Source organism: Mastomys coucha, unplaced genomic scaffold (genome assembly GCF_008632895.1).
Source record: "Mastomys coucha isolate ucsf_1 unplaced genomic scaffold, UCSF_Mcou_1 pScaffold22, whole genome shotgun sequence".
Classification (NCBI taxonomy): domain Eukaryota; kingdom Metazoa; phylum Chordata; class Mammalia; order Rodentia; family Muridae; genus Mastomys; species Mastomys coucha.
Window position 1 is genome coordinate 25,477,884 of NW_022196905.1, and position 27,279 is coordinate 25,505,162.

The window sequence follows — 27,279 nt, forward strand, 5'->3', positions numbered from 1 at the left end:
GAGTCTCCTGCAGATCTGTGCTTGGCCTCTGCCTGCTGGTCCTGCCTGGTGACCTTGGCCAACGTCCTTTTCTAAGCCTCAGTTTCCCCACCTTGGAGCCTCTCCTGGCACCAACTTGAGGATTACTGGTCCTGAGGACCCTCGCGCCTGGGGCAACCTCACCTTTCTGGGTCTCTAGTCGTTAGTTCTCAGCTCTCCGCTCTCGCTGGGGGAGGGTTAGTGGAGGGCAGGTGGGACAGGGGGTACAAGGAACGGCTCCACCCCTAGTCCACACCACCCGGGTCCTGCTGGCTGCAAACGTGGGGTGACGGAGACAGCAATCCGAAGCAGACTGGGGGAAAAACAGAGTCGGGGGGGAAAAACCAGAGAAGGCGCCCGGGAGGGCTCGGGGCGGCCGCTCAGGGGCTGGCGGCGGGAAGGGGCGGGGGCGGGAGGGGCGGGCGGGGGAGGCGGGAGCGCGGCGAGCGCCGCACAGAGCGAGCGAGCGAGCGAGTGAGAGTGCAGGCGGCGGCGGCGGCGGCGGCGGCGACGGCGGCGGGAGCCGGAGCGGCGGGCCGGGCAGCCGCACCAGCGAGCGGACGAGCGGGCGGCGAGCAACGCGGAGCGCGCGGGGCAGCGCGGAGGGAGCGCAGCGCGCAGCGGTCGGAGCGGAGAGGCCGGAGCGGCGCCGCCCCCGCCGTCCCTGCGAGGCCCCGGCCGGGATCCCAACGAGGGAGCCGGCGGCATGGCCCGGCAGCCCGGGGCGCGGGGGCGCTAGGTCCCGGGCGGGTGCCCATTGCCTCGCCGCCACCACTGCGCGCCGCACCGCGCGCCCCGCCCGCTCCGGCCGCCCCCGGGGCCGCCGGCGGCCCATGAGCCCCGGCCTCAAAGTTTGCGGCGGGCGGGCGGGCGCGGAGCCTCCAAGATGCCGTTCCACCCGGTGACGGCGGCGTTGATGTACCGGGGCATCTACACCGTGCCCAACCTGCTGTCGGAGCAGCGCCCGGTGGATATCCCTGAGGACGAGCTAGAGGGTGAGTGCCCCGCCGGGACCCCTGCCACGCGTCCTCCTACCTGTGCGCCCAGGTGCCGCGCTGGCCCGGGGCGCCGGGGACCCTGCTGAGCGACTCGGATGAGCGGCTACGCGGGAGGCAGGACGGTCGGGTGGCCCCGGGCGCCGCGGTGGGGGTCGCCGCGGCGCAGGGGCAGCCCGGCCCCTGCCCGCGTGGCCCCCGGCGCTGCGGAAACTTGCGGGGCCCCGCAGCGGGGTCACTGGGCCGCGTGGCCGGCGGTGACGGTGCGGCAAAGCGGCGGGGGCTGAAGTGGGGTGTCCGAGCCGTTGTCCCCCGCGCTCGCCGCCGGAGCGCCCGCATCCTGATCCCTTCCGCGGCGCCCGCCCGTGGCTCTGCGCTCCTATTGACATTCCGCTCGTGTCGCGTTGAGAATCCAATCTGCTCCGGCAGTGGGAGAAGGGGAGAGAGGGCGACTGCCCCGCTCTTGCCGGGTGCGGGGCTTCCCCCATCCCCTTCTGCGGCCCTGCGAGGGACCCCCACCCGTGCGCTGCCGAGGCAGCTGGGAGGCGTTGGCGACAACAAGTGGCCGGATTGGGAGGCTCGGTCGCGATAGCAAAGCCTGGAAGGAAAAGGCAGAGGCCGGAACCTAAACGTCCCCCGACCCTAGTCCCCGTGCCTTTCGGGAATAGGGACCGCACGCAGGCAGTTGGCTACTGAAGATCCGAGCACCAGGCAGAGGCTGGGGTTCCTGGATTGAGTGTTCTGGGGCGCAGTGAGACCCCCTGGGGCCTTCCTAGCTTTTTCTCTGCTGAGATTGGGGGCGGGGGTGTGCTCAAGATTCCCCTCCCCCCAGGCCTCTTGAGGCCCCATACGGAGTGGAGTCGGGGACTCTGAGCTGATGGGAGTATTGGTCCCTTAGGATGTTTGTCGGCTGCTGGGGGAGGGGTCTCAGCTCTGGGGTCTCACCTGGGCTCATAGGAGTGAGTTGGGAGTGACCAACACAGGAAAGGACAGTAGTGGGAGCCCAGGGGAAGCGGTTCGGGAAGTCCTTCTCAGCCCAGGCCTGATCTGGGGCAAATTTTGGGCGAGTAGACTGTGGAGAGAGAGAGGGTGCAACTGCCATGCTCACTGCACCACAGTCCACCAGGCACCCACTTCCCACAACCCCCATGAACTCAGGTACAGAAAAAGCCGCAGAGGTGGGTCTCAGCCCCAACACTGGTAGGACAGATGGAAGGATGCTGCCCCTGACCTGACCTTAGCATCCACCCTGGGAAACCCAGGTCCTGTCCTGTCTAGACCAAAGCAGAGCCTCCTTCAGGTCGAGGGAAAGGGATGGGGCCCGCAAGGGGTGCAGGGCACAGGCCAGTTTTCCTTTATTGCCTTTTATTCTGAGCCACTGCAGAAGCGATCATGCACCCCTTTCTCTCCACTCTTGGGACAGAGGCGGCATGTCTTCCCCAGATAGATTTGGCCTCCTTTCTCCTGCTCCCAGCACCCCCACCATAACCCTGGCCCCATAACTCCAGGTCTCACTGGATCCCTCCACTCCTGATGCCCTGGTCCTAGAGTGCACACTCAGGCTAGAGAGAAGCTGAGAGAGACAGGGGTGCAGGGGTGAGGAGCAGCATCATCAGGGTGGGCAGTGCAAGGGCAAGGAGGCCCACGCTCCCTCCGAGCCATCCTGTGGCCATGCTGGCAGAAGCCCAGTGCTGTTAGTCACCATCACACTGAATACACTCCCTGCTTCTCTCTGGTCCTCTTTGGACTAGAGGAGGGGCCCTGGTGCAGGGGGCACCTGAAGGACAGGGCCATCCCCGTGGCTGGCAGGTGGAGGGCACAGAGCCAGCAAAGGCCTATGGGGTTCTACACATGAAGGCAGGAAGTTCTCCATGCCCCTCCTTGGCTGCTGAAAACCAGGTTCTGGGCTCCCTGCAGCGGGTCTTGAATGCCAGGGCTGGGTGCAGAGTGGCTGTCTTTCATACAGATGCCACTTTTGCTTCCTTAACTTCTCCAGCACACACTAGTGTTCCTGTCCCAGGGCAGTCTGGGTAAGACCCAGGCCCATTGGCTGGAAGGAATCAGTGAAGGATCCCATGGACTAGATAGGGGAGTCCGTGACCTGGGATGAAATGCTGCAGACACCTCGTGCCGCCTGCTGCAGAAATCCAGGGGGGCGGTCAATCTGCATGGGGGAGGAGGACCAGGAACAACAGGAAGGGAGGAGTGGAATGTGGGGGTGAGAGAACATCCAGGCAGTACTGGGTTCAAGTCTCTGCACCCTGGGCTCAGGGAGTGAACTTGGACAACCGTTTGCCTCCAAGTGGCAGGGCAGCAAAGGGCACAGGTACTGGGCCAAGAAGGCAAGCTGGGGGCCAGGACAAGGGAGAGAGCTTTGCATGGCTACTGACAAGGGGAGGAAGGAGCTGGGCAGAGTTAACTTGGAGGACCACCCAGCCCCATGTACAATAGGCATTCCTCCCGAATATACCACACCATGGCTGGAACATAACCCCTTCTGAGATGCATCCAAGTGGGGACCTCCAGCAACACTGAGACAGACTGCTCACCTAGACAATGGGGTCCAGCATTCCAAGGCGGGGATGGGACTGGCTCCCTAGAAAGAGAGAGTCAGGTAGCCACAGGCTGGGATCTAGAATGAAACCGTGGAGCCTCCGTTGAGGGTGGCCAGTTGGGGAGGAGCCCCCCTTTTCTGCCCTTGCTTCCTGAACCCCAAGCCTGGCAGCTGCCTCTGCACAGGTCAAAAATTCAAGGATGGAGAGTTGGGGCGCAGAGCCAATACTGCGGAGAGTGGCAGCCACCACGGAGGAGGATGACTACTGCCCCTCCCAGTGTTCCCTCCCTAACCAGACTCAAACTCTCCAGCACAATGCCAGCATCCTTTTGGGGCTGCGGAAGACTTGAGCCCCAGTGCAGCTCCACAGGTTGGAAGGGTCTGAAGATGTCATGTTAAAAATGGAAGGTAGGGGACAAGATCAGCCTGGAAACCTAGAGGCCCTGCCAGCCCATTTCCGGGCCAGACATCCCCATGCCAAGATGGAGCACATCGAGTTTTGCCTGGCCTCATGGGGCAGTGAGGGAGCAAGGCTTTCGGGGAATGCATCTAGTAGTGATTGTCCATGGCATACAGTGACGGGGCATCCTGACAAACCCCCCCCCCCCAATAAGGAGCCCTTAGCAGAGGCTAGACCTCAGCCATAGAACAAAAATCTCATCCTATTTCACAGCAGAGGCATCTGAGACTCAGAGGGAAATAAATATCTTGCCCAGGTCGCTTGGCTGAGCAGGAGAGCCAGACAGAATCCAAGGGTTCTGGTCCCAGCTATCAGGCAGGCCGGCATGGCATCCCAGGTCTGTCCAGACTTTCCTTTCCTCCCACACTGCCATCTGAGATGGTCTGATTTACAACGGCCACCTCAGATCATTCTTCTTGTTTAAACACTGCAGAAAGTTCCATTGGACAATAAACAGTGTTACACCGGAGCTGGGATTCCAGCCTGGGTTCTGTGGCATCGGAATACTTCTCTGGCTGAGAAGACGATGCCTAAACTGGACCTCCTGGAGGCAGATGGGAGGCAGTGGACTGGGCTGGGATAGTGTTCTGAAACATTAGTGCGAGCTAGGTGTGCTAGGAGGGGGGAGAGGGGAGTGTACAGATGGAGAGTGGCCAGCTGTGGATTTACCCAGCAGCCTTGGGAGGTCAGCCCTGCCTGAGAGATGTCTTTGGTACTCATACAGCTGTCTCGGAGCCTGTCTCCTGAGCATATGTCCCAAGATTCACTTGCTCATTATTGTCTCTCCTGCCTGGTACATTTTCCTCAGGGACCTCAGAAAAGGGCATTGAGGCAGCCCTGCAATTGGGGAGTCACCCCTGAACCCTGGCAAGGTGGGAAGTAATAGCTCAGGCCTCAGCTCACAGCAGAGTGGCTCCCATAGCATCCCCACTGTATCTGGGACTTTGCTTTCAGCTTCCTTCCTGGTATCTAGGCATGGCTCCCTAATGGGCCTCAGACTCCAAGGGATACAGTTTCTGACTCTAAAGTCCCTCAAACCAACCCGTGGCTGGGTCCCTAACCCTCAGCTCTATTTCTCTCTTCTGAGGGTGGCCCAGAGACCTTACACTGAGGTGCGGAAACCTGTTTGAGCCTTTCTCCGAGTGCTCTAGTAGATGGACTCTCACATGCAGTCTTTTGAGCATAAGCATGTTTGTCCTTTCAGGGACAGGCCCTGCTCTTGGTAATGGGGACTCTGTGGACAAGACTCACTTGGTCCCAGCAGAATCCACTTTAGGGAAAGAGCTGGTGTGTGGTGGGATGGGCAACCAGAGAAAAGGCCAGGCCAGCCAGGGCCAGAGCGACAGAGTCACCCAGCTGGGGATCCGGGCTGCATCTGAGTTTGATATGAGCACAGGAATAACGCTGCTGCAGACAAAGCTGCAGGTTCAAAGCAGTCTCAGTGTCCTCCAGGCTTGAGGGACTCCCTGGAGGGTGTGTCCTGGACGCCAGTCCAGAAAGGTGACGGCACTGGTTAGAAATGAGAGAAGAGGGAGAGGGGAGAAAAAGAAGGAGAGAGAAGAAAGGGGGGGGAGAAGGAATGTAAACACACCTCCACACTATCCAGACACTGCAGGCAAATTGACTTCCCACAGCAGCTTCTGATTCTCCCCGGCAGCCCTGGCTACTGCCAGGCCTTCATTTCTGGCCACAAGGGGCACATTGCCGAAAGGGTACAGGAAAATGCTAGGTGGTCCTTGGCCTAAAGCTGCTAGGGTCCAGGGTTTTCAGGAACCCCTGGGTCTGGCTCAGATCTACCAGCCAGGCCACTTTCCTGGCCCTGACGCTCCTGATGCAGAAAACAGTCCCCAAGACATGCCTGAGGCACAGGGACAGGGACATGTGGGGAATGTTTACCCCAGCCTGACAGTGGGACTCTGACCCCAAGACCTCATGTGTGATCCCACATGGAAGAACCAGACAAGGATCAGGACCATGGTTTCTACTCTGTGGCAGGGCCAACAGGCTGGCCTACACTCCCTGTTCTCCTAAGGCCAGGGAAAGTGTAGGCCCTTACAAGCCATTTCAGGGCTCATGGAACCCTAAGGCCTGGGGTAGTGTAACCATTAGGATAGTGTAATCACCATGTATCCTCACTGCAATAGGCTGGCCTTCTGCCCTCTTAAACCCATCTAGGTCTGCAGTGTGGAGTACCTCATCTTCTTTAATCACACACCCACACGCACACTCGCACACACACCATGACTTTTGCCTGCTGAGCGAACTTCCACCCAGGGAACAATTTAGGCAAAGGCCATGAGGATGAACAAGGAGCCCACGGGAGCTGGATCTAATGGATTGAAGTCTGTCCCTCTAGGGAAATGTTCTTTAGGATCCTGCTTGATTTCCAAGAGAGACAGGTAGGGCAAAGGTGAGAGGCTAGGAGCCCTCAGCAGCTTCCTGCTGTGTTTGCTTCAGTGGTGCTCCCACATACCACCCATCTGCTGTGCGGAAGACTGAGGCTGGCCTAAGAGAATAGTGTGTTGTTTGGTTCCAAAGTCCCAGTCAAGTGCATTGTTCCCCAGGTTCAAATGCAGAATCCCTTGGGCCCTCAGGCCTCAGTCTTCCCTACTGTGCTTATGGAGAGCATGAAGCGCAAAGATCATGCCTGGGCCTGGTGTGGATCAGCTCTTATTCCTATCTTTGCCTAAACCACAAAGCCTGTGAATTCTAATCATCACTCACTAGCTAGAATTACATGGTCATCTCACCATGAGTTAGTGCTGCAGGCACTTCCCGGGACAGGAAGTCCAGCGGGAAGGGGATGAGACAGGATGATGTCAAGTAGCGAGCCTTCAGCAGCTAACCTGGCTAGCAGATCTGGTGCTCTCCCTGCGCCCACCACATGGTGTAGTCCTGAGCACATCAGGAAGGCTGTCAGACCCAAGTGTGGTCACTGTCTCAGGCCAGATGTACCTTTGTCTCTTCTTCCCTGCCTATCCAGAGACCCCAGATCACAGCTCAAGAGTGTGTCCTGGACATCCTATGACTGGCTCTCCACAGAGTTATAGGTTGCTGGAGGCAGGGCTGGTTTCAGCTTCTCTGTTCCTCCACAGAGATCCGAGAGGCCTTCAAGGTATTCGACCGCGATGGCAACGGTTTCATCTCTAAGCAGGAGCTGGGAACGGCCATGCGCTCCCTGGGCTACATGCCCAACGAGGTGGAGCTGGAAGTTATCATCCAGCGGCTAGACATGGATGGTGAGATGCCCTGCCTCGGTTTACCTGCCCACCGTCATCTAGGCCCCGGGACCTGAACCTTTTGCTTCCTGTGGTCATAATCTATCAACAGTTCTCATCCTAGAAAGTAGAGGTCAGAAGGGGTGTGACAGTCCCAGCCACGCATGGGTCTAACTGCCCCTCCCACTCCATGGTCTGAGAAAGATTCTTAAGTATGGAAAAGGAGGGTAGAATAAATAGCTCAGCTTCTACCACCCAAAGAATTGGTGGCTGCATTTGCCACCTGGTATTTTTATTAAAGATAAACTACTGAGAATGATTAGTAATGTCAAGTTCCCTCTGCGCCCTCCCACCTGTTGCCTCTCCCCGCTCCAGAGAGCGAGCTCCTTTCCAATCTGTACGGCAGAAAGGATGATCAGTGGATGATCAGTACTGTGCTGAGGGCCATGAGAGTTCTGAGTGTACCAGGAGAGTGTCCCACATCTGGGGACCATCTGCTGCTCTCCTCCCACGGTCTCCCATAGAGCTCCACCACATTTGGTAGCCTTGACATTAGCTCAGAGCTTGGTACATTAGGCACACCTGAAATTGATTGAAGGCTCAGGGAAGGAGCTGAGGTCCCATGGTTGGTCAGAGGCAGGCCAAGACTCCATTTTATGCCCTGAACTCTGGGGTGCTTGCTTGTGCTGTCTCAGTTTGACCCTGTGCCCATTCTAGGTGATGGCCAAGTGGACTTTGAGGAGTTTGTAACACTCCTGGGACCCAAGCTTTCCACCTCGGGGATCCCAGAGAAGTTCCATGGCACTGACTTTGACACAGTCTTCTGGAAGGTATGCCCTGGCTGACTGGGACTCTGCTATGAGGAGGTGTGTCATGGGGCCTGTGAATGGTTAGATCCATGCCACAGTGAGTGGGGGATGGCCACTGTCCACTGAGTGTCCTGTTTCCTGGAGGCCCCGGGCTCCTGGGGACTGAATAGTGTAGGTGCTTCAGTCTGGAGGCCTGTTGTTGGGACCGTGCACTTACAGGGTGCTGGGTGGGGACAGTGGCAGGGTAGTGGCCAGAACACTTGTCGTCCCTTTTGCCACCCAAGTGTGACATGCAGAAGCTGACAGTGGATGAGCTGAAGCGACTTCTCTATGACACCTTCTGCGAGCACTTGTCCATGAAGGACATAGAGAACATCATCATGACAGAAGAGGAGAGCCACCTGGGCACTGCTGAGGAGTGTCCTGTGGATGTGGAGAGTGAGTGGCCTGCCTGGGGTCTTTGTGGGTGGGTTCCAGTGCTTGAGCAGGAGCACAAACCAAGGGTTTGCACAGGGGGCCACCTTACTTATCCCAGCCCAGTGTCCTTGTGCCAAAGTGCAGATCTGATCCCATCCCTTCCCTGTTCCCCTTTGTCTCTTTCCCTGGTGTTCCTGGTGGGCGGCTGCAGCCTGTTCCAACCAGCAGATCCGCCAGACGTGCGTGCGTAAGAGCCTGATCTGCGCCTTTGCCATCGCCTTCATCATCAGTGTCATGCTCATCGCGGCCAACCAGGTGCTGCGCAGCGGCATGAAATAGACACCGCGCGGGTGCCTGCAGCGCCCACTCCACACCTACTGCTGCCTGCCGCCCTTCCCCCAGCTTGCTCCCTGGGCCACCACCCCTGGGCATTTCAAGCCTGGACATTGACCACCCCATTCCTCACCCCATAGGCCTTGCATGGAGCCATGACCCAGCTGTGGAGGACCTGGTGGTGGCTTTGAGGTCAGCCCTAGCCCCTATACCCTGCCTGTGCCCTCACCTGGCCTGTGTGTAGTGTTCACTTCCCACCACTCAGGAGCTCCTGGAAAAGGAGGGACTTGCACAGGAGCCCCCAGGATCCAGTTAGTGCTGTGATCTTTTAGGCAGGCAAGGAACTCATGTCCAGAACACTGGGCAGGGTGGAGGTGGGCACAGGGCTGAGTCTCTGACACTCCTTAGACCCAAAAGCCAGTCCTCCATGCACCTTCTGGGGCCTGTGCCTGCCCATTTCACAAGTGAGAAGTCTGAGGCTTTTAAGGGCCTGAGATCTGGCTTCAGATTCTTCTTCCACAGGGCTTTTCAGGAAAGGCAGATGCTCATGAAAGATGGGGCATGAGAGATAGCCCCAAGGCCCATGAATTTCTGAGCCATCCACCAAAGGCTTAGAGACAAGGGCCGAATTCTCCTAGCACAGAACCTAGAAGCCCAACTGAGGAAAGAAGCAGAGATCCTGTAGCCCATGTGACTCCCCACTGGCCAGGGTGTAACCTTGGAAGGCCCTGAGCCACTCCCTAGGGATCGGAGTCCCCTGAGGGTCTGCCACAGCCCTGCACTGTCAGTGGCCACAGACCACTCTTTCCAGGGCCTTCCCTCTTGGGGGCCCCACTTCTCTGTACCCTCCAGGCTGGAGATCCAGCTTCATGCTTGCTCCACCTGTGTCACGCCATTTCCTGGCACCAGCTCAGCTTGGGCAGATGCAAGCCTTCAGCTCTTCAGGGGCCGAGACTGTTGGCAGTCCTCAGCTCCCTTCCCCAGCCTGGGGCCACTTACTAGCTGGGCTGCCGCCACACTGGCATACACTGTGCCCAGCCTGGCTGAGCCTTTATTGATCCCTAAGCACCCTAGAGGGGACACTGTCTCATTCCAGCCCACCTGTCCCCTGATGGAGGCAGGGGGACAGAGTCAAGAGCATGAGAACCAGCAAGAGAGACAGGCAAGCCATTGAGGAAGACTTTATAAACATTCAGAAGTTTCTCACCCATTTTCTAGAGAAATGCCCTGAGGGATGGTGGGTGGATGGGAGGCCAGGCTCAGAGGCCCCAGGGCAAACAGAGGGAGGGGAGGCAGCTCTACTTCCTAGGTTGGGCAGTTGTGACTGATGAGACAGGTGGGAAGTCAGGCAGGGAGGTGGGGAAGAGCTCAGCCCCAGTGGACTCTGGACTGTAGGGAACATCCTCCGGGTGGGGGTGCCCGCAGGGAGGGGGGCAGCTCCTGCATTGGCGGCCAGCCCACAGGGTACTGGAAGGCAGTGGTTCTGATGGGTTCAGCCCTAGAAAGGAGAAAGGTAGGGGATTAGTGCGGGCACCTCGCAGACCCACCTTGCTCTCCCACCATCCTGACTGTCAGGAAGGGTAGCCACCTGCATGGCCCTTCTGGAAGCAGAACCCAGATAACCTGCAGACCCTCTGAGCCAGCAACCTCTTCCTGGAACTGAGCCCAAGGCAAGGGGTGGGGGGCTGGCCACGGAGACTGAACTACCGGAATGGCCTTGGGCAATATGGAAGTACCCTTAGTGTCCACCTGAGAGGGACTGGTTAAATATTTATGCACGTCCACAACAGAGAATGCTATGCAGCCTGTGTAAAAATCAAGGCCTATATGCACTGATGAAGAAAGATATACTATGTGAGTAAGGAGAAAAAGCAGCTTATAAAATAATGTATATAGCATGATACTATTTTTGTTTAAAAATATATAACATATATAAATGCATAAAAACAACCCTGGAAGTTACAGTGAAATGTCAGCCCTGGTTCTGTCTGCGTGGCGTAGTTACAGGTGGGTGGGGGTGTCTCTTTTAACCTCTTTATACTTTTCCTAAATCCTACAAGTACACGAGCCTCTGAAAGCAGGAAAAGGGTTCTAAGTTAAACAGAAGCCTTACTTCTCACCTCACTCACTCACCTCCTTGCTGCTTACTCCTAAACTCAGGGCCCCTCTGAAGTGCTCCTTAGGAAGGGGAGGGTCCTTAGGTACAACCTGGAACATCCAGACCCAGAGCAGCATGCCGGCAGCCTGCCCTGCCCCCCACCTAGACCCTGCAGAGCTGGGCCCAGATGCCTGATGTCCTAGGTGGGCACTGCTGCTCAAGCTCTTTGAAGCCACCTAGGTACTCTCAAAGGGTGGACGTAGTGGTAGAGATGGCATTTGTAGCCCAAGCCCAGCACCAAGGGGCCACCCAATGGCACAACAGTCATACCAGGCTAAGCGCTCTCACGAGAAGAGACACATGACCTAGAGAAAGCCTGGGATCCTCATGCAAACCCCCTGGCTGAACTATCAGGAAGGGGGTCAGCCACACGTCCAAAGGTTTACAAGCACACAAGCCTCTGAAACAAGGAAAAGCGGCAATGCACACTGTCCCTGCTCCTTCGGTTCCTTCTACCTCAACTTTCAGGAACTTCCTGGCAGCTCTTGACCATCTTGGGTAGCAAGCAGCCAGCTCTCTGCAGAAAGAGAAGGCCCTGAGCCTCCTGGGAGGAATCTGGACTACTGGGCCGGAGAGGTGGTGATGGGGGCCACCTAGGAGTCTGCCTGGCCACATCCATCCAGCCTGCCCCGAGGCACACCACAGCAGAGTTGCCTGGAGTGGAGGTCTTGCTGGGAGCCCTGAATGCAGCTTCCCAACTCCCACTGAGTGGATAGGGACACCCCCTGCTCAGCCGCTTGCTGCCTGCTGAAAAGTGCAGAAAGCAGAAAGCAGCTCCTGACATGATTTATGGTGCCGGGGGATTTTATAAGCTCCACCAGGCACAGAGAAGACTGAGTGTAGGAAAGACTCCACAGTTGCTGAAGGGGGTGCCCCAGATATCAGCCAACCTAGGGCTTCTCGTGGGGTCACAGTAGTGGCAGGGCTCCCTCAGGGAAGAGTGGTCTCTGGGAGTTCCTACCTCCTAAGCCTCAGACCCGTTCTCTAAGGAGTAGCTCAGACAGTGTACTGCCTGCTGAGACTACCATCATCCTTCGTGAGACCTTGCCAGGACCCTGCCTCACGGGGCACAGGTGTGCAATGCTCACCATGGCCTGCCTGCTCTGTGCACAAGGGCAGCGACAGCAGCCTGCCATGTCCCCAGCCCTGGTCCTTATCAAAAGGAAAGTCTTACAGAGGTGAATGTACAGGGACAGAGCGCTGGCCCAGAGAAGGGTGCCTGCGGGAGATTAAGAAGGATAAACGCACAATCAGAAGAGCCAACAATAGGAAGCGTGGACAGCACCGCCTGGCCGGCCAGGGGATTAGCCTGTGCGTCCTGTCCGGCTGAGGCCAGTGGCTCCCTTCTGCAGCTGCTGTCTGCTCTTGGCTGGTTCCTCAGGGTCAAGGCTGAGGAAATGAGCATGTACCAACAAGCTACCCCCCACTGCCCCTGCCTCTGGCCCCAAGAGTCAACCTGGCTTTGTAGGGGTTTTCTGCCTGTAGGTGCTGGAGCCCACAGGTCGGAGAGGTGCTAGGTGACCCAGGTAGCATCCGTGCCCTGGAGGGAAAGCATCCATCCTGAAAGGAGGAGTCCCTGAAAGGGCCCTCGGTGCTGTCAGCCAGGCTAGGGTCCGTGCTGCCCTAAATGTGTCTTCATAGTCACCATGTCCCAGGGCATTGTTTCTGCTTCTAGGCTGAGTAGGGTTCTGGCATAAGAGAGAGGCCAGTGTCCAGTGTGACCCAAGTAAGGTTAAGAGGTAGATGGTGGACTGAGCCTTGAGTCTGGGGTCTTCCTAAGAGGACACTGCAGTGGGCATCTGGAGGTCTCAGGAGGGATAGGCACTTTCTAAAACTAGTGGGGCTGAGGTATGAGAGGAGCTGCAAAGGCTGCAGAGGGCAGCCCAGGGGCAAAGGGTACACTGGTCCCACAGGGCTCCTCTCCAGGATGGGGGACACAACAGGGCACACAGAGATGCAGAGGCAGAACACAAAGCTGGAGAGGTTGGAACAGAATGGGGACACATCTCAGAGTAAAGCATCTCTCTCTGCCGCTAACTCCTTTCAAGGCTAGACAAGCTTGCTCTGCCCTCAGAGGAAGTCATCTTGCCTGGAGCCTCAGGAAGCCAGTGCTGAGGTGGAGACAGACAACAGGCAGCTACAGAGAAAGGCAATTCCCTGGAAGTGGCCAGAAGGAGAGTGGTCCCGGAAGCAGGATTCAGAGTTCTGAGAACCTTGGGTGGCACAGATGCATCTTCTCCACCTAGTTACTGTCACTGTCAGCTGAGACATGCTGGGGCTGCTGGTCCCTGAACATGGTAGCAGAGGAGCTGAGGGTCCTTTTCATTTCTGGCCTTCCATGTATGGCCAAGGACACAGGTACCCAAGGAGGAAGAACACACTGCACAATTGCACAACAGTGTGCCGGGCTCCCTAGGACCATGTACAGGACACACCATGACCATCAAACCATGCCATCGTGTGGCCACGACTTGGAGCAGTGGCTTGGGCTAGTCGATCCTTCTCATTTCCCCTGTGCCACCGCCCCCCCCCAATCCCCCTGCACCCACATCCACACTGAGAATGCCTGTCTGCACTCAGGCAGGCACTGTACACTTGCTGTCTGCTTATGTCTCGCTCAAGGCCTGAGACACAATCTTCCTGAACTCTTCTCACCACCCCTGGGTGCCTAGGCTGTCACTCACTCCCAGGGAAGGAGACTGCTGAGGCAGAACAGTGGAGTAAGCAGGCAACACCTCACAGTTAGCAAGTGGGGAGCCCAGACAGATCCTTACGGTGGGCTCAGAATGAACACCCGTGGCTCTGACTAGCATGAACCCCCTTACATAGCGGAAGGAACCTACATTCCTAGACAATGTTCAAAACTACATCCCTTTAAACGAGTCCAAAAGAAAGGGGTGTCATATTCTGTTTAAGTTATATCTGTAGTGTGTGTGTGTGTGTGTGTGTGTGTGTGTGTGTGTGTGTGTGTGTGTAATTTGGTTTTTGTGTGTTTGCTATTTAAGATAGGTTTCTCCATGTAGCCTTGCTGTCTTAGAACTCACTCTATAGACGAGGCCTGCCTCTGCCTCCCAAGTGCTGGGATTATAGATGTGTCCCACCACTATCTGGTTGTACTTTATATGTATGTATGTATGTATGTATATATTTTTAAAGATTATTTATTTATTTTATGTATGAGTGTTCTATCTGCATGTTTACCTGTGTGCCAGAGAGGGCATCAGATCCCACTACTGATGGTTGTGAGCCACCATGTGGGTGCTAGGAAATTGAACTCAGGACCTCTGGAAGAACAGTCAGTACTCTTAACCACTGAGCCATCTCTCCAGCTCTGTACTATATATATTTTAAGTGGGGATACAGATACAGGGCACAGGTTTAAAAGTAAACAGAAGTTGAGAGCACTGGGTACTCTTCTAGATGATCTAGATTTGATTTCCAGCCTCAACATGGCAGCTCACAACTATCTCTAACTCCAGTTCCCGGGGACATGATGCCCTCTTCTGGTCTCCACAGGCACTGCATGCACACAGTGCACAGACAGATAGGCAGGCAAAACACCCATTCTCATAAACAATGAAGCCACTGGTTTTAGTTTTGGTTTTTTGGTTTTCCAAGACAGGGTTTCTCTGTGTAGCCCTGGCTGTCCTGGAACTCACTCTGTAGACCAGGCTGGCCTTGAACTCAGAATCTGCCTGCCTCTGCCTCCCAAGTGCTGGGATTAAAGGTGTGCACCACCACTGCTTGGTGGTTTTTTTTTTTAATTATTATTTTTTCAAAGATTTATTTATTATTATACATAAGTACACCGTAGTTGTCTTCAAACACACCAGAAGAGGGCATCAGATCTCATTACAGGTGGTTGTGAGCCACCGTGTGGTTGCTGGGATTTGAACTCAGGATCTTAGGAAGAGCAGTCAGTGCTCTTACCCACTGAGCCATCTCGCCAGCCCTGTTTTTTTTTTTTTTAAAGATAAAATACAGAGCAGGCCTATGCCATAGCAGGGGCTGGAGAAAGCTCCGCAGATGAAGGCGCTGCAGCCAAGATGCAAGATCCGGAACCTACATGGTGCTGCTTTGTGGGAAGAGAGAAATGACTCCGGAAAGTCATCCTCTGACCCACCTGTATGTGTATATGTGCATACCTTCTCCCAAATAAATGTTGAAAAACAGAATTAAATAACAATACTAATCCCTTTCCTCTGGGATAAGAGGCTCAACATTGAGCCTGAGGCAGAGCCTGGAGGAAGTTTTAGTTCCACGGAGTGTTTGACAGACACCCTCACCATAGCTAAGTCACTGTCCCTTGGGGCCACAGAGATACAGAGTCTGACAATCAGGAGCAGCAAGTACAAAGCCACACGCAGCTTCGCCCTTCTTCCTCCTCTGCCCTGGCCTTGTTGATCCCATGTGGCTGCAGAGCTCCTACCCGCTCCCTGTGCATCTGTCTGATGACGTGAAATGTGGGTTGCATCCTGACTCTCCAAAGAGAGGAGAGAACACACGGCCATACTTCAGTAGTTCCTGGCTCAGCACATCCTGGTGTAAGAAGAGAGGATGTCTACTTCAAAGCATCCCGAGTCCCAGGGATGCAGAGGGATAATGACCTTGTTGTCTCTTCGAGTCTCTGCTTCTACAGAGCCCTATAGGGCACCGTAAGCCAGGTACATATGGAGCTTGGCTGCCACAGGTGAGGTCCTGACCTTTAGTCATGGCCAAGGGGGGAGTCACACCTCTTTTCAGGAAACTCCGTAGTGGAGGTTCACGGTTGGTCCCTGGGCCCGGGCAGTTCATATAGATGCCTCAGGCAGCTCCCAGAGGGAAAGAAAGGATAATCTTACTGCCCTTACCTGCTGCTTGGGGCTGAGCTTAGCCTCTTAGCTCTCTTCTCCAGCCAGTCCTCCAGGTGGCCCTCAGGAAGCTCAGCAGTCTCCAGTGGCCATTCTTTGGCCCGCCTCTCCTCTGTGGAGAACAGAGTGACAAGGAAGGATGAGGGACAACCCTGCTGGCCTGAATCTCACTCTTCCACAGAGCGGCAGGTGCTGGAAAAGCCCTGGAATGATGTACTAGTCTATCAGGAGGAAGTGGGCCAGTAGGTCAGGATCAGAGCCACAGGTTTGTCCCCTTCCTTCCACCAGCTCCCCAGCTCCTCTGTGCACAATGACTTAGTGATCTAAGCCTCGCTCTGTTCTCTGTCAGAGACCGGCTGGCTATCTCCAAGCCTTGGGAGCTAGAAGAAGGACAATGAATACAGAGTTTCACTCTCAAGAGGGGTTTAAGTTGGGGATGCAATGTGGACTGTAAGATGGGGTTGTACCTGCCAGGTCTCTGACTCTAGGCAAGGTAATAAGTCTTGGTTTCCTGGTTTTTCTCCTCACTGTACTAGAAAACAAGCAACGAGTGGAAAGAACTCATGCATGCTGGGTGAGAGCCAGGGAGTCGGGCTCTGAGCAGTGTGGGGTGGGGTCTTTTTATTTCATGTATGTGAGTACACTGTTGCTCTCTTCAGACACACCAGAAGAATGCACTGGATCTCATTACAGATGGTTGCTAGGAATTGAAACTCAGGACCTCTGGAAGAGCAGCCAGTGTCTCTTAACCTCTGAGCCACTTCTCCAGCCCTGTGGGATGGGGGTGGGGGAGGGGCATCTTGAGCCAGGGAAAAATAAACTGGTGGAACTGTATTGACTCAGGAGCAGGCTCTGCACCGACATTGCATAGGCATCCTCTCACTCATCTTCACCATTACTCAGATGCCAAGGTTACAGAGGAGCTGATGGAACCAGAAGCACTTAAACTGTCAGCTGCCCCAGGCCTCCTCCTGGCTCTGATTCCACTGAACCCTGCCTCCTGCTCAGCTCAAGGCCTTAGGCCTGTGTTCCCTCCACTGTGAGCACACATGGAGCCAAGAGCTGGAGCCTGCAACTGGCAGGACTCTGGCTGCCCCATGAGGCCTCACATCTGCCCCGGGGGCTTGGGGGGAAGCTCCTGGAAACTCTACGTGGTGCCAGCCTGCAGGCCCTTCGCCTGAGAGCTGGTTCATTTTCTCCACCTGTTCAAAAAGGTGCTACAGGTGACAGCGAGGAGCACCCAAGGGGAACCTCCTGGTCTGTAATTGGGAATGAGCAGTGAATTCAGAGGCAGATGTGCCAGCTCTCACAAAAGTCACAATAACCAGGAACCTCACAGCACAGGCCTTGCTTTCTTTTGTTTGGGGGGCAGGGCATGGGAGGCAGGTCTCAGGTATTCAGGCTTGAACTAGATATGTAGTTCAAGTTCAGGAGGTCAACCTTAAATTCCAGATCCTCCTGCCTCCACCTTTCAAGTTTGAGATTACTTGTGTCACCAAGCCCAGTAGGGAAGTATTTTTTGCAGACTTTGTCCTCATAGGTTGTAGGGTACTTGCCTGGTGCTGAATAAGGACTCCAGTGTTGCCTGACTGCAGGAGAGAGGGAGGGGGAAGGGAGGAGAGGGGAGGGAGGTAAGCATGGGGACAACAGACACTAGCAGCAGGCAGAAGGTGAGCCGAGGACATACCTTCAGGGTCCTGGGAAGAAGCCACGTGTGCTTCGTTTCCAAGGGACACAGCCCTGTTCCTGACACCCACCCAATTGGAAGGTTCGGGGATTCGCCATCAGCCTGGGCAGTCCTTGCTTACTCACACAGTAATGCCAGTAAAGGAGAACGCGGGGTGGCACGGAGCAGCTTCCTGGTGTTAGAGCCCCTCCCATCCCCACCTGTCAATCCTGCTTCACCTCTGCGTACCCTCCACCTGGATGCTCAGCTCTTGCAGATCTTGTTCGGACATGTGGGAAAATCTGCAGTTGGAGCCAAAGTCGCACTGGCCTGCAATGGGAAGACAGTTACTCTCTGCTCAGGAAGGCTCTGCTGCAGCTGAGGGCACTCTGACAGACAGGTCTCAGAGTTTTAGGGCAGGATTTTAGGATCTAGAGTAGCAGCCCCAGTCTGGAACAGAAACTCCAGACTCTCTCTAGCTCTAATCCCACTCAGCAGTCTGGCCCATCAAGCATCAGGACTCCGTGAGAGAGAGTCCAGCTGAAGCTTGTCAGTGCTGGGCCACACAGGATGAGCAGGCCATCCTCATCGCCAGCCCATGCTATGGGGCTAGTATCCGTGGGGCTCAGCGAGCTGCACGTGGGTTCCCGAGGGGCTCATGCTTCTCTCGCCTAGGCCACCGTACACGCTGGCGTCCCTATCTGGCGCTTTGCCAGCTCACTTAGCTTGCACCAGCAGCTGGACTGCTCCTCAGAGACCTGGGGGCATCTTTGCCAAGGGGAGGCCAATGTTTGGATGGCTTTCCCGTTATCGATCAAGGAATCTAAAGTATGTCGTTGGAAATGACAGACCAGTGGTGTCCTCAGCTAGGATAACTACCAGCACACACACAGACCGAGGCCAAGTCTATAGAGGGAAGAAGGTCTGACCCGCAGGCCTGGTGGTCACTGGTCAGGAAGCACTGCCTCTTGAGGGGAGTCTGGCAATTTGCCCAGACTAGTCCAACAGCAGTGCCTCCCCACAGTAAGCACCTGTATACACGATGTAAGTCCTTGTGGTTTCCATCTTTGGTTGCCAGGAAGCTCAGGGACAATCCCTTAGGGTAGTCATTCCACAATCACCTGACTTTCCATCCCTAACTGTGTCTTTGCTTCCATTAGTTACTGATACCTTTATTTCTTTTTTGAAATATACATTCTTTTTTTCTAAACACAGGGCTTGCTACATAGCCTTGACTGGGCTTTAATTCTTTGTGTGTGTGTGTGTTTTTTTTTTTTTTTTTTTTTTTTTTTTTTTTGAGACAGGGTTTCTCTGTGTAGCCCCTGGCTGTCCTGGAACTCACTCTGTAGACCAGGCTGGCCTCAAACTTAGAAATCTGCCTGCCTCTGCCTCCCAAGTGCTGGGATTAAAGGCATGCACCACCATGGTCCTGGCAGAAGCACAGAGCCAGGAGAAGCTTGAATTTTTTTTTTAATATTTATTTATTTATTATTATATATAAGTACACTGTACCTGACTTCAGACGCACCAGCAGAGAGAGGGCATCAAGTCTCATAACAGATGGTTGTAAGCCACCATGTGGTTTCTGGGATTTGAACCCAGGACTCCTGGAAGAGCAGTCAGTGCTCCCACCCACTAAGCCATCTCGCCAGCCCCAGGAGCTTGAATTCTTAATGCTCATGGCTTCACTTCCCAAGGGAAAATGGGCCAGCACCACTACACCAATCCTACGCTCATTTTCTTAGGAGCTTAGGCCCTGAAAGGAACACCTAGCACACATGGTTCCGACTCTAAACTTGAAATTCTAGACCTGTTCCTATCTCTGCTCTGCCTGCTGGGAAGGAGGACACAGGAGATCAGGCTCCCTGGCTAAGTTGACCTCAGTAGTCTTCCCTGGCTTCTTATTCTGAGTAAGCCGATAGGATCGTATTGGACATCTGAGGGTCTCTCTAGGTGAGAAGACATTCCTAGAGATGTTTCAACTGGTCAGTCAGATAAAGTCAACACCAGAAGTGGTTCAGGATGGCAGTAGGGACTGGAGGAGACACTACTGGGTGCCACGCGGGCCAGACAAGATGCTGCTTTTCTGTCAGGACCAGAGCTGAGTGGGAGCACTTACCTGTCAGCAGGAATTTCCTGCAGGGTCGCTTGTTCTGTTCATCCAGCAAGATGGCGGCTGCATCTGGAAGAGAAGGCTGGATTCAGGTGATTCCATGCAGGAGGTAGAGTCTGGGGGTGTGATATCAGTGGTACACAACCCTAAGAAGAGAGCTCTCTACCCATGGAGGAGTGGAAGCTGGGGTTGGACACAGTGGTGGAGTTGGACAGAGGGGTTTAAACTGAGGTGACCTCCACTCCCTATACCCCTCGGGACCAGCTAAGACCATGAGGCGGTTTGAGGCTAGAGGCTCTGGGCTGCAGGTTGTCTGTACAATGGGTTTGGACAGGGAAATTTGAAAAATTTAGCACCACAGAACTTCTGTATACTTCCTGCAAGCCTGTGAGCACAGTCACAGAGCACACACATGTCCTGCTCCATGGCAGAACACACGTACAATGGTGACCTATCACCTAGTGGTGTCATGACTCTTCTAGTTGGTGGTAGCTACATAACAATGTGTCCTTGTTATTAAGTGACACATAGTTTTTCAACATGAAAAACTTTTGTCAACATCCTGATACACAGGACGGTTCTTCCTTCCTTCCTCCCCAATTCCACTGGGGTCTAGGGATGGCTCCCAGAGCCGGGGCCTAGGGATGGCATGCAGAGGGGAGCTGTGACCCCACTCTTCATTTCTCCTAGCATCAGTGGTGGAGACTCAAAGCCACACCAGCCACGGCCCACACAAGACTTCCCAGCCGTTATTCTGGATGCTTGTTTAACTCTGGCTTCTAATTTCTTCTCTCTTTATTCTCATTGTACAGTTATGGTTTTAAATTTGTGTGCTTCTTAGCAGGAAAAGTACCAATCGGTCAAAACTCTGTGAGTAGGCCAGGCATGGTGGTGCACACCCATAGTCCTTGATACTCGGAAGGTGACAAAGGACTGTTTGAGAACAGGAGTTCAATCAAGATCAGCTTAGGCCGAATAGCCAAATCCTTTCTTTTCTTTCTTTCTTCTTCTTTTGTTTTTTCAAGACAGGATTTCTCTGTGTAGCCCTGGCTGTCCTTGAACTCAGAGATTCCCTTGTCTCTTGCTGGGATTAAAGGTATGCACCCAGCACAGCAAGATCCTGTTGCAAAACAATCAAAAATTCTGAAAAAAGTAGGAAGGCCTGAGCTCAGAGGCCCTTCTACCCACCCTGGACAAGAGGAAAGGTGGGCTGGACACCTGGCCACGATTACAGGCCTGCATCGCCAGGTGTGAGTCTCGGGCTCATCTGTATGTTTTTCCATCTTTGGACACGATCTCGCTACGAAACCCTGGCTGACTTTGGACTCACTGTATTGTTCTGGCTACCTCAAAGTCTTTACTCTCCTGCCTCAGCCTCCCGGGTGCTAGGATTATACAACATGTGCACATTTTCCAGTTCTGTTTTAATTCCTCCAAGAGGAGAGTCATTATGATTGCTAACAATTCCTTAGTGCCTCTGAAAGACTCCAAACTGAACCCCTGCAGCAGCCCAGGCCCTACAGAGGAGCCTTGCTCCTCCACTTGACATGTGATGCTCTTTGTGACCTGAAATATCAGTCTTTCTGGCTTCACCTTTCCAAACCCCAGCTGCCTCTGGGGCCCTATGCTTGTTTGAGCATTTAGCCCTTTGTCTCTGAAGCATCACTTAGCACATCCTTCTTATGTCCCAGGCACTGTGCCAGGCTGTGGATTTAAGTGCAGATCAAGTGAGACCCTGCCCTGTCTTCCAGTCCACAGCTGCACTACTATCCATGGGTGTCATGGCAGTAAGTGGTGAACCTGTCACCAGACAACCTGGCTCTGCCTGAGGATTTGCAGTCTGACTTCAGTTCTGAGATTCAGGGCCTGCCCTGATATGGGAGGACAGTGGGATGGGCAAGTCCACTGAGAGGAGATGCAGGGCAGGAAGGGAACACCAGCAGAGCACAGAAGCCAAAGCAAGCCAAGGACTTTGCCCAAACACCCTGCAGGAAAGAGCACAGGGCCCTTGAGATGGCTCAGCAGATAAAGGTGCTTGCTGCCTAGTCTAAAGACTTGAGTTCCAAGCTGGGCAATGGTGGTGCACATCTTTAATCCTGGCACCTGGGAGGCAGAAGCAGGTGGATTTCTGAGTTCAAGGCCAGCCTGGTCTACAGAGTGAGTTCCAGGACAGCCAGAGCTTTACAGAGAAACCCTGTCTTGAAAAACCAAAGGAGGAAAAAAAAAAAAGACTTGAGTTCCAGACCTAGAACTCACATGGTAGAATAAAACTGATTCTCACAAGTTGTCCACACATGTGCACTCACAAACACACAAATAAATGAAATAAGTAACTTATACAACACAGCGTGAAAGGAGAGCCCTGCTTTATCCACCTCTGAACCTTCAAAGGCTGGCTGTGAGCTCAATACTACTAGGCACTCACCGAGCTCATGAGACAAAGAGCCTGAGGTCAATGTTGGGACATACAGACACCATTCCTTCTTAATAGACCCTTCTGTGCTAGTCACAATGGGACTACTGCATTCATTCCCCTATTGCTGTGTCTGTTTTACGTACAACGGAGTTAGGCTCATGTTTGTTGTCAGTGACTGACAGGTCTTCAGGGCCTGTGCCTGTCCTAACCATGGCCCATGGCACACCAGTTGCTGGAGGGTGCATGGATTTGTCTGAAGGGACAGGACAGTGCTGAGTGAAGCCTCAGCTCTGGGTGACATGCACAGTGCCTCTCAGGGTCCGCAGATGACCTGGGTTCAGTTTACAGCATCTCTATGGTGTTCCCAACTGTCCATAACAGAGCATTTGACACCTTCTTCTGATTTCCACAGGCACCAAGCACACATGCAAGCAAACACTTATATACATAAGATAAAAATAAATGTAAGGGGGCTGGTGAGATGGCTCAGCGGGTAAGAGCACTGACTGTTCTCCCAAAGGTCGTGAGTTCAAATCCCAGCAACCACATGGTGGCTCACAACCACCCATAATGAAATCTGATACCCTCTTTTGTATACTCATTTATAATAATAAGTAAATCTTTAAAAAATAAAAATAAATGTAAGAACACCAGTCCATCCCAGACTGTCCCTGGAGTTTCCTTGTCTGGTGGAAGGTTGGGTGCAGGCCTCAGGAGCGGGCCCCACGCCCCGAGCAGCACGCACCTCGGAACATGTCGTACCACACTTTCTTGGCCTTGAGGTGCTGCAGCCCATTCAGGTGCTTCTTTCGGTTGTGGAGGTTGTCCTGGAAGGATCGGTCACAGTAATCACAGAAGTACCGCTTCCCCATGGCCACATCCACATATGCTGGGGCCCCTGCAAAACATGTGATCAGGCTATTGAAGAAAACTTCACGAACCAAAGCTCTGGGCACAGGGCCCTCAGCTGAGCACTACATGCCAGGTCTGCTTCTTGTGGAGTCTGCAGGGTTGACAATTAGGAGTAACAAGCCCCGTGGCATAGGGACCTTACACGTCTGCTGCAGTCCACAACACGGACCAACCCAGCTAAAGCTTCAGAGTATGAGGCCCCAAGTCTTGAGGTTTATTTCTTTAAGTTTCTAGGTAATTAAATAGTGGATACACTGGAGGACCATCATCGTGAGCCCTCTGGCTACCCTCCTGTGTCCCTGTCACACCTGGGACCTCCTCTGTATTCTCTCCTGTTTAGGCCCTCTCTCTGCTCCTCTCACGTGCCAGACATTTGGTTGCCTTCTTGTGTTTGTACTTGCTGCCCTTGGGCCTGATGCTGTCCCTCAGATACTGTCACCCATGGACACTCAGTCCTTTGATCTTTGCTCAAATGCTACCTTCTTAGTAATCTACCATGACTACTGTATCTGAACTCGACCATTGTATCTGAGCACACAGGATCCTCTTCAGTTCTCGCCACTCCCTGTTTTATTTTCCCTCACAGCACTTATCTCCTTTAAAGCAATAAATCACTTGGTATGTTACTGTCTTTCTTCTCCAACAAGAATATAAATCCACAAAGGCAAGTATAGTTTGCTGTTTCTGAGGTGCCTGAGCACCTTAACAGTACTTGGAATAGAGTAGACAATCAAGCCTTTGCAGAATGAATTAATGAGTTACCATGTTCTCTTTGGGACAACAGGGATTCCGAGGGAGGAAGTGATTTGCCTAACATCACACAGCTGGTAAGCAGGAAGCGCATTCAGGTCCCCTAAATATTCTGTTACCAAGTGTCCTCCCTCCTACAGCTAGCTCAATGCTCAGGGAAGCCGGAGAGTTCCACAGCAGGTGCTGACAGCTTCCTGAGGAGAACTACTGAATCCTGGGGGAGGAGGTTCCCAGGCAGCACCAGACAGAAATGTCTTCGGGGCCTCAGCAACAGCTCCCTCAGCTACCATTCCCATGCCAGGAGTCTGGAGCCCAAGGTGGGTAGTGAGTCTGTCCCTCTCACAGCCAAGACTTGGGTCTTGGCAGCACACTGGGAGCCATCCAGAGGGACCCGCAAAGACAGAAGCTAGAGCAACCTCACACAACAGAGCAGGGTCCTGAGGCCCCCAGAATGATGGAAATGACTTCCCTGAGGTTACAAGGTAGCTGCCTGGAGTAGTAGCCAAAGCTCCAGACTGCCAAGTACCTGGCAAACAAGGCTGACTCTGGGAGCCAATTCACAGAGCAAACAGATGGGGGAACACACCTCAGGAGGGAGGGACTGGGGAGAGAAGGAGAGACAAACAATTGCCCTGGATGGTTCAGGCAGCCAAGCAGGCTGATGGAGAAAGTTGCTCCTGCAGCAGACAGGGATGGCAGCTATTAAGTCAGGGGCTGTAATGGGATCAGGAACGGCTAGTCATTCCAAATGAAAACGTATAAAACCTCTCTTCTCCCATTACTTCCGAGAAACTGCATCCCAGACGTGAGGATTTGATCTATTAAATTTGGCAGCTCTAATGCACCCCGTCTTGCCAATAAACTTATAGGAATTGGATTGAAATTGTAAGAGATGAACGCTTAACGGCCGAGTGCTTAACCAAGCCATTCACGAGGCTTGAAGCTCCAAGGAGCTGCTGGCTCTGGAGAGTAATGGGAAAAGGAGGGGCGGAGGAAGGTATCCCTCTGGGAGACTGAGGTGAAGTGGAGCAGTGGCTTTGCAACAGACTGAGCTGGACTGAGAAACCAGCTGTGTGAGCTTGTGCGAGTCACTGTCCCTTCTTGGCCCATGTATTTTACAGGGCGATTATGAGGCAGTGGATGGGAATGATCAGCTTTGTTTCAGGAGCAGTACAGAGAAATGCGCGCATGCACATTTGCATCTTGAGGCTAGGCTGCAGCTCAGTGGCAGAGCACTGGCCTAGTGAGCATGTGACGATGGGTTCAGTCACTAGCACCATAAGTAAAAGGATTAGGAACTGAAGCTAACACTCATGCTTCGTGTCAGGCAGGTGCTCGGGGTGTTACTAGACCCGTGGTTCTGAGCTAAGAGCTTTACATGCATCCTCTACGTGCATGCACCCTTGGCATGGCCTGCAAGGGATGCCATGGGACTTCAGTACAAGGGCACTGAGGCCCCAAAGGTATACTAACTCAGTCAAGGTCACCCCACCCACGAGAAGGTAGCTGAGCTGGGTCTGCACTAACCACTGAAGTCTCCACCAAATCATGCCGACACTGTATCATTCACTCACCACACCCCGATACTATGCTGGCCCCTTTGAAACCCAAAACATATGCACTAAAACCTACTTATGAGTGAGACACTGAGGATTAAAGAGGCACCATGATATGCCCTGGTCACACAACATGTTTTAGAGTAGGGAAGCCTCTATTTATACCATTGCAAACACTAGCCCAGGAGGAAATCTAGGCCACATGCCTCTCTGCCTGCCTGTTCAGCCACACTAGAAACCAAATAAGCCCCAGTGGGGCTGAGCTCTGTTTATGTGACTCCTCTCCCATACACATATACATGGTAGCAAACCTCCTTCATGAACCTCAGCAAGGAGCTGGAGCTGACCACCTATACCCTCCTCCAGCTCCTCCAGACAAGTGGACAGCTGTGTCAGGTGAAGCTGGGGCTGTCACTTGCCCTCTTAGGATCCCATTGCGCAGTGGCAGGAGGGTGGTCAAACCAAGTGATCTCTAAGGACTTCTGTAGTCTAATATCTGTTGGTGAGATAGGAAGGTACCCACAGCAGTGACATTTATTCATTTGTCACTGTTAGGATGGCACTGAGCCCCAAGCCCTGTTATCCTAGTTTCTAAGAAGGTTATGTGGGGCAAGGGGTAAGAGCTGGGCTCCAGAGTTCAAGTCTAAATTTAAATTCAGGGCTACTGCTTTCTAGCTCTGGTCTGAACAGTCACTGGACTTCTGACTCTGTTCCCTGTGCAAGTAGGGACGTTAGGAGTGGCCCGTAGGTAGCTGTGAGCATCAGAGCATTCATGTTTGTACCACACACAGCACCAAATCCATAGAAACCCTCATAAAACCCTGCCTGTCAATGCTATCATTATTACTGGCCTGCTGAAACAGGATTATCAGTGTTCGAGTGACCCCTTGAATTAGCCAGTTTACATTCCAGATAAGCCAAGTGAGTCTAAGAGAGAACCAGAGAGCTACTAAAGTCCACACACAGCACAGAAGGCAGCAGTGGGCCTGGACCCCCAGCCCGACAGACCAGACTCCCACACTACACTTGCCCACAGCCTTCACTGCCCAGGGGGAACATCAGACGCTAGTGCTTTTCACTTCTCTCTCAGGCTTGTCCCCACAGCCAGGTGCTCAAAGCCATTTGTTGGCAGGAGCTGGCTTTTAGCAAGGTGACTTCTCCAGACAAGAAGTTCTAGGCTCCTGATCCAACTGCCTCCCACTAAGGGCTTGGGAACATAAGGGGAAGCCTGCAGAACCTCTTAGCCAGGTACAGCATCTTACCACACTGTAAACAGAAACATTCATGCCACAGCCAGGTGTCCTTGGACAGAGCACACCCTGCACCATGGTGCTTCTTGACCCTGAGCTATCAGAAGGGAGACAGCTGGAGTGTCTATGATGGGGACCGGCAGCAGCATGGGGTACTGACTAAGCTGGCCTTCTCCACCGTGATTCATCCTCCTCTTAAGCAGTGTGAGCTAGGCCCTGTCTAGAACACAGAATGATCCAGCCCCATTCCCCACCAGGAACACAGGTGGTACCACCAACCCACTCCAGGAACCATGTCCATGGCTACCACACTATCTGCTGGATCCCCAGAATTTGACCAGATGTCAGGGCTGGCCTATTCATGGCTAAGGAACAATGCTTAAGATCGTGAGACACCCTCTGGGACCATACAGTAGATTCTAATGCTAATGACCTCTGCAAAGTTATTTCATGTACTCAGTGTGTCCTTAGCTATAAAACCAGGGTCCCACAGCTAAGCTACTTAAGTCTTTCAGCATCCACAAGCGATGAGTTCCAGGACCCTCATGGATATCACCTTGATTGGCTTATCCTTTATATAAAATGCCACAGAATTTGCATGTAACCCACATATAGCTTCTTGTATATTTTAAATCATCTCAAGAGTATTTATAATACCCAGTAAATGTAAATGTTATGGATACAGTTATTTTACTGTATTGTTTAGGGAATGTCAAAAAATATATATATTCAGTACTTTGTGTTTTGAGATGCAGTTTATCTGTGTAATCCTGGTTGTACTAGAACTCACTTTGTAGACCAGGT

At 53.6% G+C, this 27,279-nt stretch overlaps 2 protein-coding genes across 2 annotated transcripts in view; one reads left to right on the forward strand and one right to left on the reverse strand.

Moving 5' to 3' along the window:
* Nucleotides 1–859: 859 nt before the first annotated feature.
* Cabp7 (calcium binding protein 7) lies at nt 860–9,976 on the forward strand. Its single transcript, XM_031340263.1, has 5 exons — nt 860–1,013; nt 7,123–7,266; nt 7,963–8,075; nt 8,339–8,492; nt 8,683–9,976. The coding sequence occupies exons 1-5, from the start codon at nt 905–907 to the stop codon at nt 8,808–8,810; spliced, it is 648 nt and encodes a 215-aa protein (XP_031196123.1). The 5' UTR covers nt 860–904; the 3' UTR covers nt 8,811–9,976.
* The window catches only part of Zmat5 (zinc finger matrin-type 5), a 31,918-nt gene continuing 14,608 nt past the window's right edge, over nt 9,970–27,279 (reverse strand). The window contains exons 2-6 of the mRNA XM_031340264.1: nt 22,753–22,905; nt 19,598–19,660; nt 17,728–17,808; nt 15,813–15,924; nt 9,970–10,302 (exon numbers count right to left, since the gene is read on the reverse strand). Of these exons, the coding sequence (XP_031196124.1) occupies nt 10,173–10,302; nt 15,813–15,924; nt 17,728–17,808; nt 19,598–19,660; nt 22,753–22,879 (513 nt within the window). The 5' untranslated portion in view covers nt 22,880–22,905 and the 3' untranslated portion in view covers nt 9,970–10,172. The remainder of the gene's footprint in view (nt 10,303–15,812; nt 15,925–17,727; nt 17,809–19,597; nt 19,661–22,752; nt 22,906–27,279) is intronic.